Source organism: Hoplias malabaricus, chromosome 18 (genome assembly GCF_029633855.1).
Source record: "Hoplias malabaricus isolate fHopMal1 chromosome 18, fHopMal1.hap1, whole genome shotgun sequence".
In the NCBI taxonomy this organism is placed as follows: domain Eukaryota; kingdom Metazoa; phylum Chordata; class Actinopteri; order Characiformes; family Erythrinidae; genus Hoplias; species Hoplias malabaricus.
The window spans coordinates 17,291,054-17,304,098 of record NC_089817.1 but is presented as its reverse complement, the minus strand read 5'-3'; the positions used below and the strand labels follow the sequence as shown (position 1 = coordinate 17,304,098).

General features: G+C 36.9%; 1 protein-coding gene across 1 annotated transcript; it reads left to right on the top strand.

Annotated features, from left to right (window-relative positions):
• Positions 1–289: 289 nt before the first annotated feature.
• On the top strand, positions 290–12,695 carry si:dkey-5g14.1 (lysosomal proton-coupled steroid conjugate and bile acid symporter SLC46A3). The gene is made up of 6 exons (XM_066651679.1): positions 290–428; positions 1,197–1,402; positions 1,918–2,785; positions 6,061–6,144; positions 7,024–7,180; positions 10,278–12,695. Exons 2-6 carry the CDS (start codon positions 1,214–1,216, stop codon positions 10,372–10,374), a joined length of 1,395 nt encoding a protein of 464 aa, XP_066507776.1. The 5' UTR covers positions 290–428; positions 1,197–1,213; the 3' UTR covers positions 10,375–12,695.
• The last annotated feature ends 350 nt before the right edge of the window (positions 12,696–13,045 follow it).

Here is a 13,045-nt window from a genome sequence, read left to right as displayed (position 1 = left end):
AATTATTATTCTGTTAACTCTTAATTCACCAAGCATATATATTTAATTAATAAGGAAAAAGCCTAGAAAAATAACATGACTAATTGTAATTATTGTTGTTGTTTGTGATCTTTTGTAATTTATTGTATAAGACAAGATTGGCGTCTTTCATAAACACTGTGCTGTTGTTATGTAATGGGAGTATACTATTGCACCAATCAGGAAAGTCGCATCAGGCTAAGCCCCGCCTTATTTAATAATACTATATGATTGACAGGGAGATGACCCAATGAGAAAATTATCTTGGTCAAATCGACAAATCCCACCGAAGGGCGGATAAAAACAGGAACACAACAGCTTTTTAAGAGACCGCGGTATTATCCGGAGTGTCGCTTACGGACAGCGAGCTGCAAACCTCGTCCACAGCAGCTCACCTGTAAATGTTTACGGTAAGGACTTGTGTTTTTCTCAGGGTAAACTGTGAGACAGAATGTGAAGCGGTGACAAGTCAGTGATGATCACAGTGAGCTGAAAACTAAGAAATGTGAAATGTCTCTAGAAAAGTACACTTATCTCGTGTAAATTAGTCACGGCGCGCATGCTTTATCTCCGATAAGACGAATGCAGTCTTAAGTTAAAAGACCTCTGATAATATTTTGTAGAATTTAACACAGTTTGCTCAAAGCCATTAGCCCTAATATGAAGCGTCACATAATGTATGCGAGACAGAACGGTTGCCAGGTTTCAACCTTGACAAACCTGTTTTTATTTAGCAGCTTATTTGATTAATATGTTAAAATATTTCACGTTGTATCGGTATTCTTAAAGGCTGAAGTTGCATGTTGTTTGTTTTGTGTATTGGGCGTGATTACATTTACTTGAACCTGAACTTGTTGTTATAAAACATCATTACAAGCTGCATCTTAAACGGCATACAACCCACTTAAACAGTATGTTAAAAATATTAAGGACATTTTAGTACAATATGTTATATATGGATTCTTTAAAATGAATCAGTCTGCTGAATGCCACCTACAATCTGAGGGAATGAAATGCATTCAAAGAGAGACTTGACAGGCCATATCAACATCCCAGACACAGAGCTCAGCACCTCAGTCTGTGCTCCAAAACTGGACTAAGCAGTTTAAATAGCCTAGTTATCATGTTCTAACACACATCTGAAAGAAATGACAAATATTTATTTCATGTATCTGCAGATATTGTGTCTACCAGAATGAAGAGGTTTCATTTTGTGGAGCCGGTGGTCGCTGTTTACTCCTTTGCCAGTTTTATGTTGTACCCTCTGATCCAGCAGTATGTGTACCGCAGACTGTGGCAACAGATAACCAACAGTTCCTACCCTGCACTGGATACTTCTTCTCGATGTGCTTCTAACAACAGCAATGTATCAAGCCACCATGAAGTGAGTATATAATAAATATATATATATATATGTATATATATATATATATATATAAAACACAGTACAGGTTAAAAACAATGACAGGCTTTATTTGTAGCATTGTCTATCCATATATTTACTGTATACAGTGGAGAATGAATGGTATCTTTTGAAAGGTGAACAAAACATTTTATGCATATTATAACACGCTGTTATTTAAAACCTTTATTGTTCAAGAGGTAATACCTACAACAGCTGTTCTAACATTAACATGTAGGTGTATGTTTACTTGCTGTGGTTTTGAAAGTACATATTTTTGATATGAAAGGATACTATTAGGTGTAACTGCAGTTTTTCCTTGTTCTTCTTCCTTCTGCTTTCTGCTTCCCCTTTTTAATTTTTGTATCATGAAGAGCCCCTTTGTTTTTAGAATGATTGCTTTATATATTATGCCTTCAGCTGAAGGCGTAAACAGATTTGCTCATTGGACTGTAATTTCTTTATCAGGTTTCTGTCTCTCTGGTGTTTCTTTGCAGGAAGTGCAGAAAGCAGCCTCGATGTTCTCCATGTACTCAGATCTCTTCTCTTTAATCCCAAGTCTCATAGTGACCCTCATCCTAGTGGCCTACAGTGATCAGCGAGGCCGAAAAATCACGATGATCTTCCCCCTCATTGGTGCTCTGGTGTACTGCCTGTCCTTTCTCGCCGTGTCCATCTTTGAGCTCAACCTCTACCTGCTCATTGCAGCCTCATTTGTCAGTGCCCTTTTTGGGGGCATTGGCACCATGCTGGGTGGCTGTTTTTCTTATGTGGCTGACCTCTGTGAAAATGATAAGCAGAAGATCCTGCGCATGGCTGGTTTGGATATGGTGATCGGGCTGCTCTCTGGAGCGGCTTTGATTTCCACTGGCTACTTCTTGAGTGCCACTGGGTTTAACTGGCCCTTCTTTACTTCTGGAATATTCCACCTGCTCAACCTTCTGTATGTAATCTTTTTCCTGAAAGAAAGCAGAGTTGTTGAAAACCCTGTGGGCAGTGATGCTACTGATGGGGCAATACAGAAGCTTACATTAAGCATCTATAACCTCTTTGCCGAGGGTAGTAGGAGGAGGAATGCTCTATTGGTGCTCCTTATAGTCATCTTCTGCTCTTTCAGCTTTGCCAACTTTGGTGGCCTGACTGTGATTACTCTTTACGAGCTAAATGAGCCACTCTGTTGGAGCGAGATCCTCATTGGCTATGGCTCTGCTCTCTCCATCTCCGTCTTTGTCACCAGCTTCATTGGTGTGTACCTGCTTTCGCGCTGCCTGCCCAATCTGGTCATCATCTTCATTGGCATTCTCTCTGTGTTTATTGGCATGACGATGATGGCCTTCGTCAAAACCACATTGATGATGTTTCTTGGTAAGTACATGTGGTGCAATACCACTTTTTGTTTTATAGTTCATTAAGTATTGGCCCAAACAGATCCAATTATTCTTATTTTAATCTAATGTACTTTTAAAATGAACACCAAAATGTATTTTTTCATGCTCAAACTTCTCAAACCTTGAGCAATGTCCTTAAATCAAGGGTAAGGGGTTGGTGGTTTCCTACCTTCCTCCAAAAATTTCATAATGCAGTTTCTGCAGTGCTGAGCCTGAAAGAAGCTCTATTCTCTCTATTAAAGGTTAGTGAAATATGACAATGACTGAAGATGTCATTTTAAGTTAAAAATACAGACTAGGGCTTATTTAAATATAATGTTTCAACTCAAGTTTTAATATAACAGAACATAAAGCTATAGAAATACATATTCATAACTCTTGTCTTGTTAACCCATCTCAGAGACATACAGCTTGTCTGCGTTTTTTTTTTTTTTTTTTAATGTAGCAGCCTGATTCTCTCTAGAAATGCAGGGACCATTACATCATTACTTCCCTCTCTCCAGTGGCTGCCAATGAAACACATATATTTAACATAGACTTATTCATGTACCAGGCTTTATTCATACACCGATAGTCCTTAATAATGTGAGCACTCCAATATCTTTTATACCAGAGGCGATTTGCCATTCCTTGAACTATATTAAACACACAAACCAGGGGACCAGGCCTTCAGAGATTTCATCCTAGAATTGTAGAACAGTCTCCTAACCAGGATCAGAAATGCCATGTTTTTTTTTAAATGAAAGAATACTTATTTATACTCCTCTTGCTTTTAGTAGTTTTTCATCTTTGTTGAGAATATTAGTATGTAAAACTTGGAATTTTACATTTCAGTGTGTTGTTTTGTAAAAAGCACTTCAAGAAAAGAGCTAAATAATTTATTTACTTACATAGCCAGTCACTCATGAAAAACTTTAACTAATATACAATAATTGTTACCTATTGCTTATTAACACATGCTGTTTATATGTGTTACCTGTTCACACATACATGGATCTTGCATGGACCTTTGCATTTTCCTTATCAAGTCTGACATGACTCCCTAAGACCAGAGTAAAAACTCTCTGCTGTTTGACTGTAAGTATTTTCCAGTACAACAGGGTCTTTTCTCATTTGAGGTATATCATTGAATTTACTGAGCAAAAACTGATTTTCCCATCCCTTATCTTTCAAAGGCTAGATATAAGTCAGAATTTTCTAAGACATATATTTTCCATTTGAAAGTGATTTGTGCAACCGAAAGGTTATGGTTCAAGTTAAAATTGTATTTTACAGTTTCTAAGAATCCAGTCAAGTGTTGATTTGAAAAACGAGCAACACCATTGTGAACATAATCACTGCATTGACACCTGGGGAATTCCAGCAACAATCTTAGGCTGTTATTTCCTTTTGTGACCAAACAGGCTCTGGATTGAATAGAGTGAAGGTGTATTGCTTTGCTATTAATAGAGGATAATTCAGGTAGTTTATTTAAAAAAAAATCTGTGTGCAGTGCAGGGTTTTTTTTTTTTGTTTGTTTGTTGCCTTTTTTCTACCCTGTCTGCAAATAGTTAGCTAACATTACATTTACACTAGTTTTGTATTCCTGTTCCTCTCTTCAGTCAGCTGTGACCAGAGATTTCTTTTGCTGAATTTTGGTGGATGGATACATTGTGTTCCTCATTTTCTGTGCTAGCAAGTTTACATTTACTGATAACAGACATGTATATTGTGGCAGCATTGGGCTTTTGTACTGATAGAATTACACCTTTATTATAAGAAGCATTGCCAAATCTGAAGTTTGAATTTATTTTATCAGGGTCAGAATTATTTAAACATTTTAAATCATAAATTGTTTGGTGCTTAAAGCTCCAAAATGTCCTTTAACTTGTTGACATCAGTGCACAAATGAGAAGCAGGTTCTTAAACTTTGTAAAGTCAGCAGCATCATTTCCAAGATGCTTTAGGTTCAACGTTTTTAAATCCACAAGTTTCACACTCAACTGACAGAAAAATGGTCCAGATGGTCAGATGCCAACCAAGAACCACTAAGAAACAGGGGTGGGTCTCCCAAAATGTTGTATTTAAGTACTTTGTAACCCTGTATTTAAGAACATTACAGAAACCTTTCATAACTAATGTTGTACTTAAACTAATTTGTAAATTACGAGTATTCTGACACAGTCGTAACTTCTTTTCTTGAAGTTTGTGCAGTCCACAAAACAATAAAGGCAGCTATAAAAATGTGCTGGTTCCATGCACGGCAACAGCAACAAATTCAGGGACATCAAAATGTATTTTTGAGTATGTAATTGTGTTCTATATACTACATCCAATAACAACAAAATGTAATCAACTAGCTTGAATTATATAGTAAGTATGTTCTTGCCATTAGAGACTACCTCATAATTTTTGTGTAGTGGGTAGAGTTATTGCCTCACTGTGAAGTGTTTTTAGTTTGATTCTGAGAATAAATGCATAAAATGTTTAATTTTACTGTTTATATAACTTTGACTGTATGTAAAACAAGGTATTGTCCCTGTAACACTCAAGTAAATTAAAATTTGGCTCCATCTAATCTAAACTGAATTAGATTAAGATCCTATCTATGATGAACTAACTGGCAGAAGCAGACATGGAGTTTCAGTTGCAGAACAGTTGCAGAAGTGAAATAAAATTATTTGAGACAATTTATTTTTCCAAAAATAAGCTTTTGTCCACATGCGATGGAAATAATGGTCAAATGACTCTTCCTAGGAAGGTTTAGTACTGAGAAAATGGTCAGTACTGATAAGCCGGAAGAATTAAGTTTGCAGGTTTAACTGTGGTCAGGTATCTATATAAACATGTTGCAGAATATTTAAAAAGGACCCTTGGGTTTGGGGATCATTTTCTTTTGATACAACCATCCCAGTGACCAAAGCTGTTGTGTTACAATGCTCAATTACAACCAAATTACTGTGATTTAAACATTTTTAAATGCCAGTTACTCATCCACTAAGTAGTTACAGTTGCTACACTCCTCAATAACTTACCTAGTCCAGTTTCTACAGTGCTGAGCCCAGAGTAGTTCTAATTACAGAGGCTCTAATCTTCCTATTACATGTCAGTCAAGCATTACATTAGTGTTCCTTTAAAACCCACAAAAACACTTGATGAGTCTGTATACAGAATTTTACTGAGCCAAAATATATTGTGCGTTGTATTGTCTCCATGCCTCCTCAGCTAAAGTTTATTCTAATGTTTATGGTCATTTTTATTTTTTTTCTGCAGTGAGGACACCTATGCTCCTGGCAGTCATGCCTTTCCCTGTCCTGCGTTCCATGATGTCGAGGGTGGTCTCAAAGTCCGAACAGGGTAAAGCCATTCACCCAAATTAATGTTCCGAAGATAAAGGCTCCTAGTCTGTTAAGCGTCCGTCCCATGAGTACTCTTCTCTTATGCCTGCTGTTGTTCATGCTTATGCACCCAAAGAACACATTCACTCATGCGTAGAGGCATTAAATCTCCATCTCCTCTTACAGTATATGTAGAAAACATTGTCAACAGCTCACTATTTGTGGACACTGATGTTTGGTTGTGCACACACAATTCAAAATATCTCTGTAGAAAGTAATTGTAATGCTGTGAAACAACTGCACATCAGACAAGTTTTACCATGTTCAGTGTCAAGCATTGGTTAGAGGGATATAATAATCCAGTGGTGAGTTTAATCCAGTTCCTTTGCAATGAGTTGGAATGGAATTTGTATTACAGAACTGATCATGTTACCTCAGTACCTGACTTCAGTAATGTTTGTGTCTGAAAGCCATCCTCACAGCACTCTTCCAAAATCTAGTGTAAAGTTTTCCAGAAGAATACAGGCTTTAGCTACAGCAAAACGGTGACCATCTTGATTTCAGAATAATTTTTGGATGAGTAGGTGTTTGGTGATATTGTGTATGTTCTTTTAATTATGAGCTACAGATTTTGAAAAACTATGACAGCAAGTCCAGTGGTTTCCAATGCCAGTTTATTCTTTTACAAGTTAATTTGCCTTGAACAAATTTTCAGGCCCTTGACAACAACTGGTTCAGTTGATAGAACAGGGAAATTGCATAAAATATGCAGGGCTGCTTATCTTCAGGGCTGGGACTAGGAATGATCAATATAATTAATACTCTGAGTGTTTGGGTGCAAGGTCAATGTTGGTTAATATTTGAGGTTGTTTTTTTTTCTCCCTTCTGCATGTTTCAGGTGCCCTCTTTGCCTGTGTGGCTTTTGTCGATAACCTGTGCACTAATTTGGCAAATGCAGCATTCAACAGTGTCTACAGCCTCACAGTGGCCTGGTTCCCTGGCTTTGTCTTTCTTCTGGCTGCTGGAATCTGCCTCATTCCAATCAGTCTGCTGGGGTAAGCAACAATCCTTTTTTTTTTTTTTTTGCTTTATTTATTTATTTATTATTTTTTTTTATTTGGCAGTACATTTATCCCTAGAAAGCAAGGTTATACAACCGCTACTGACTCTGCCTCAAAGCTCCAGGATCTCAGAGTCCTGGGCTCTTCTCAGGTCCTCAAGTCAGATCTCTGCCTGTGAGGAGTTTGATAAGTTCTCTCTGAGTCTGTGTGTGTTCCTCCAGGTGTTCTGGTTTCCTCCAACATTCCAAAAACAAGTGCTAGGTTGATTGGGTATGCAAAATTGCCCATTGATATGCCCAGGGTGCTTTTCTGCCTTACATTATATTCTGCCTGAATCCAGTCTGAACACACTGTGACTGATGATGAACAAAAGATATTAGATCCATTTTTTTTTACACTTACTTGAAGTAACCAGCTCTACCTTTTAGTATGTGGACCAATAGAAACATTGTAATAATACGTGGAAAAAGGGCATTTACTTACCTTGAAATGACAGTGAGGATTTTATTTTCTATTAATTTGCAGCCCATCAGTTATATTTCCATGGAAAATTTTTTTCATAAATGATTCAATTGGTTCAAAATAATTTTAATATGTCAGGAAAAAAATTGAACAAAAAGAACACTTCCTCTTTATGAAAGCAGTAATAGTCACTGTTGAGGCCATCGCACAAATAAGGCATCCAGGCAACACAATCGATTCTGCCCCTAAACACTTGTATCTAAAAACTGAAAACATGTTTTCACTTAGCAAGGAAACAAGTCAGGTGCATCCTAATTTGAGTATGTTTTCATGAAAAAGGGAACTGAACCTCTTGTTAGAGGAAAGGGTTTTGTGTGATACTGAAACAAAGGGCACTAATGAGTTGTATTTGCATCTCCTGTCCTGGCTTTGTGATTAGTGACAGCCAGTCACTAAAATGTGTACAAACCTCGTTTCAAGAAAAGTTGGGATACTATGCAGCTTTTTAAAAAAACAAATGCAATCATGTGCAAATCACAATGAAAATCCAAAGCTTTTGAAATGTTGAAACTGAGAATGTTTTTGAAGAATATATGCTCTTTTTGAATTTGATGCTAGCAACTTAAAGTTGGAATAGGGAACAGGAGACGGCTGAAGTTCTGTCAAGCTTCAAAGAAATAAATTAGATTAATTGGCAACACACTAATGGCATGATTGGTTTTTTTAAAAAGTGCATCTCGGTGAGGCAGAGTCTTTCAAAAATAAAGACAGAGGGGTTCAACATTCTGTAGGTCCAAGACTGCTTGGACCTATAGTGAAACAACTCATCGCCTCATATATAATATCATTTAAAGATTCAGGATAAAGAGACTTATCCATATCTGTTACCCTTTTAAATAAAGTGCATTATGAAACTTAAAACACGGTTAATGGAGACACATGGATTGTTGAGCAGCTAAATACCTGTAACAAACAAGAATGGGGAACAATTTCACTTTTAAAATTATAATTAGTCTCCTCGCCTTCCAAACATTTACAGAGTGGTGTTGTTAAAAGAAGAGATGTTACACAGCCTTAAATATGCCATTGTCCCAATGTTATGCTGGCATTAGAATGGGATATTTATTCAACAGTTAAAAGTGTTCTATCAGTAAAGGTGAAAGGTTCTACGTAAGTGTAACTTATTATTATTTTACACTTTAACCTGGAATAATAGCTTGATCATAGGACTACTTTGCATTTCATATACAAATGTTTCCTCTGATATAAAGAGCAACAAGTAACAGTTTGTCAGAATGTTCCTGTGGATATTTAATTAATTTCAGTCTTAAGAGCATTAATGAAGTCAAGCACTGATGTTGGTTGTTTAGTTTTGTATTACAAACTCCACTCTGACACTCCAGAGATTCAGTTCAAATGATCCAACGCAGAATTTTAGGTAGCATTTTTCTTTAGGAATTGTGACCTCAGGCAACTCTTTTACCAGAAGAGACACCTTAAAATAATTGAATGTACTAATTAAAATATGAAAATGGGAGAGGACACATAGTTCCTGTTCCCGCTGGCATTGCGTCAGTTCTTGTGGCAGAAACTTGTACAGTTCTGCATTGTTCTGCCACAAAATGTGTGTTATGAACCAATAATCTTGCTGGTCTGGAAACAACAAACCTGTGGCACAAACAGGACGAGGCCCTGGCATCTCCATGTAAAGTTGTTTCATGTGGGGAATGGTCCAGCTCTATTCCTCTCCAGCTCACTATACACACTTTTGGATATATTAATGGATATATTAATCCTCTGCTACTAATACCTTGTTTCAGTTGTGCTTTACAAAATCTCTGGCTTTGTTTACATTCCAAAAGCTGCTTACGGAGGCAGTATTCTGAGAGAGGAATGTGCCAAGTCATGCCTGAATCGAATGTTTGTATAAAACACTCTCTGCTTTTTGTCCAGTTACCTTCAAATTTGTAAATATATTTGTTGTAAATGCAATGTTAGCATAAGTGTATGGTGAAAGCATCATGACATATTGCTGTCTCATGCACTTCAGTTACTTAAATATTGCCTTCAGAAACAGCATGGGCATTCTGTAAAAACATCCATTTTCCCTGTCTAGATTCTCTGTTGCCAACTTTAGCTGTGTTTGTTTGTTTTATGAATATAGATTTGCCTGCCCTACATGTTACTGCCTATATTTTGACCCCAGCATGTCCTGATAATGATTTTTAGCTTAATTCCAATAAAACTGAGTATGTGCATTCTGTCTACTCTCCCCTCTATCACACCTACACTTTGGTTCGTTTGGACCAGTGATTCTTTTGTGTAAACACACAGATCTCTAGCCTGCTGACTTTCAGCAGAATGTTATGTAAGGTCAAAGAAATACAGTAAACCTGAAAACCAAAGGTGAGTTCCCTTTCCGAATATATTTTGACCTACCACAACCAGAAAAGCAACTTCTGTGATGGGTTATTTGATGTATAAAAACTTCCTTAACTTTGAGTCGGGAATAACTGCCATTTACAAGACATGAAACTAGACCAATTTTTGTTAAACTGGCAACTCTTTGTTCTCATTTTTCTGTGTGTGTATAAGCCAGCTGACTCATCCTGACATTATTTTCCTTCAGTGTTGTCAGATTCTTCCGGCTTGAAGATATCAGCGAAACAGAGAGGCTCTTAGTAGAAGAGGACACTCCAGCAGCAGACAGAACACCTGTAGCCTAAAGGAATAAGTGGAAAATGCCAAACGCTGTTTTGTTGTGTGTGCCTGCTGGGGGATCTGTGTGTACGTGAGGACCACTGCTATAAACAATTTTGAGTGGTATATGTCCAGTCACTTTTGGCAGCAACAATCTTTTGCACTTTCAGGTATTTAAAAAAAAATAAAAATATATATATATATATTAAAAAAAATAAATAAATAAAACAAAGCTGCCAGAACTCAGTGTCTGTGGGGGAAAAAAAAGCAAGAAAATGACAAAGCTGAGTAACTGTAGAATTAAATATGCTGCATAAGGGTACATATGAAATTGCTTAAGGACATACAAAGGAATGTTACACTTTATATTTCTAAGAAGTGTATCTTACGTTCTTTGCAAACTGTGTTTGCTGAAGGATTATATCAGTGTGATATATGTTTGAGTCAAAATATTTTCTATGCAAGAAGGGATTTAATTAAATATGCAAACAGAATTTATATAAATATTGGGGCTATGATACATGGACATATTTTAGTTAGTACAAATATCTTCTATCGTAAATCTGATCTGCACCACATAGCACTATTAAATCATTTTATTTCTCATGACTAACAGCAATAATATCAATATACAATGTTGTTAAGCTTTTACAGTGTAGGAAAAAACTGTCACCCTTGTCTTGTGTTTATATTTAAAAGGAAGAATGCCTTAAAAGTGCAAATTTGTTACATATATTTTTATAAGAAAAATACAGTATGAAGTACTGTGCAGAAGTCTAAAACCACCTTTCATTTATTCATTCATTCATTATCTGTAACCGCTTATCCAGTTCAGGGTCGTGGTGGGTCCAGAGCCTACCTGGAATCATTGGTCTCAAGGCGGGAATACACCCTGGAGGGGGCGCCAGTCCTTCACAAGGCAAAACACACATTCACTCACACATTTGAGTCGCCAATCCACCTACCAACGTGTGTTTTTGGACCGTGGGAGGAAACCGGAGCACCCGGAGGAAACCCACGGGGAGAACACACCTTTCATTTATATAATTCATTATTAATTTTCAGTCTAAAAAGCCATTAACATCAGTAAATATATATTAAGAGTAAAATGTATATGCCACAACAACTAAACATAAATATAATACTGAATGGTGTTTTGGGCACCACTGTGAAGCAGCAGGTATTGTTGCTGTCACACAGCTAAAGAGTCCTGGGGTTGTGGGTTTGAGCCCTGCTCTGTGTGGTTCTCTGTAAGGAGTTTGGTGTGTTCTCCATGTGTCCTCATGGGTTTCCTCTGCTTGCTCCGGTTTCCTCCCATAGTCCAAAAAACACATTGTTTTACAAGGATTGGCTACTTAAAAGACTCTTATTGGTGTGAGTGTATGTCTCCCTGCGAAAGACTGGCACACCCTCCAGGGTGTGATTCCATGTAGGCTCCGAACCCACTGCGACCTTGAAGTGGATAAGAGTTTACAATAAGTTAATGAACGAATGGTTTCTGCAGTGGTCAGCACCACTTATGTCCAGAGAAGTTTTTGGATATGACAGAGTCAAATGTGTTGGACAAAATTGTGTCCAGTTTTACGGACACACAATTCCGGCCACAGATCTCCAAAAAACAACACATCTGTCTTGTCTTGATTGAAGCATTCCCACTCACATAGCTATACTTGAACACAAAAGACACATAACCCAATCACAATGTGTCTTGTGGATTTTACACCTGGGTTTCATGCAGAGATGGGAAATCCAAACAACATCCAACCAACAAATCATGATCTGTTGTTGCCTGTTACTGTTAACTAAAACATGCCATTTTGTAGAACTGTTACACAAATAGCCGTGTTGAAACTATTCCGTATTCAGGCACTCTCTCTTATGTCATGTTGCTTAAACATTGATGTTTGATTAGCAAGTGTTTGGATTTTTGTCCATTTCCAGTAATGGCTTGAAGACGGCTACTAATCCTTTCAAACTCTTTTTTAAGTTGTTTTTCTTATGGCTTCTTTCTTCATGCTATTGGCTTTCTATTAATCTACTCAAAATATCTCATTAAAAGAAAAAAAAATACTTAAGATGAGCTTTTTGACTGCAAAGTAAATAACTGAAGGGTGTTCTCAGACTATTGTACAGTAGTGCTGCAGTAGTACAATTTATGATTTAAAAAAAATACCAGAAGAACCTGCTTCCTCTATTTCAGCTGATGAGTGTTTACCTGTTACTATCTGTTGAATTTGCCCTGAATGTGAACAGCTGACATCTGGTACTAAGTCCTCACTTTTTCCTTTACATAGACTGTGTGAAATGGGTCAGTAATTCACACTTTAATTCACACTTTTTTTTTTTTTAATAAATCTGTAATCCAAATCAAATAATCTAAAATCATTGGCTGACCTCCTAAAGCTTTTGATTGAATAAACCAAATTTTTAAAGAAATGTTCTCCTTAAGGGAAGAGTAGAGGTTGTTACTGCAAAGAACATCATTAATTCTTTTTGTTTCAAAAGAAGTACGGGGTGAGCAGTTGTCCACAAACTAACCCCTGTTAAACCAGAGTTTTAATTTCTTTTTAGCTTAAGGGAGGAGCTGCTGTACACAGAGTTCTATAAATGTTCCTTTTTAAGTTTTTGTCTGTCAGAATATTTTTATACAAAGAAAATTCCATTCTGAAGTTTAGCTCTTAAAAGCGACATTCATGA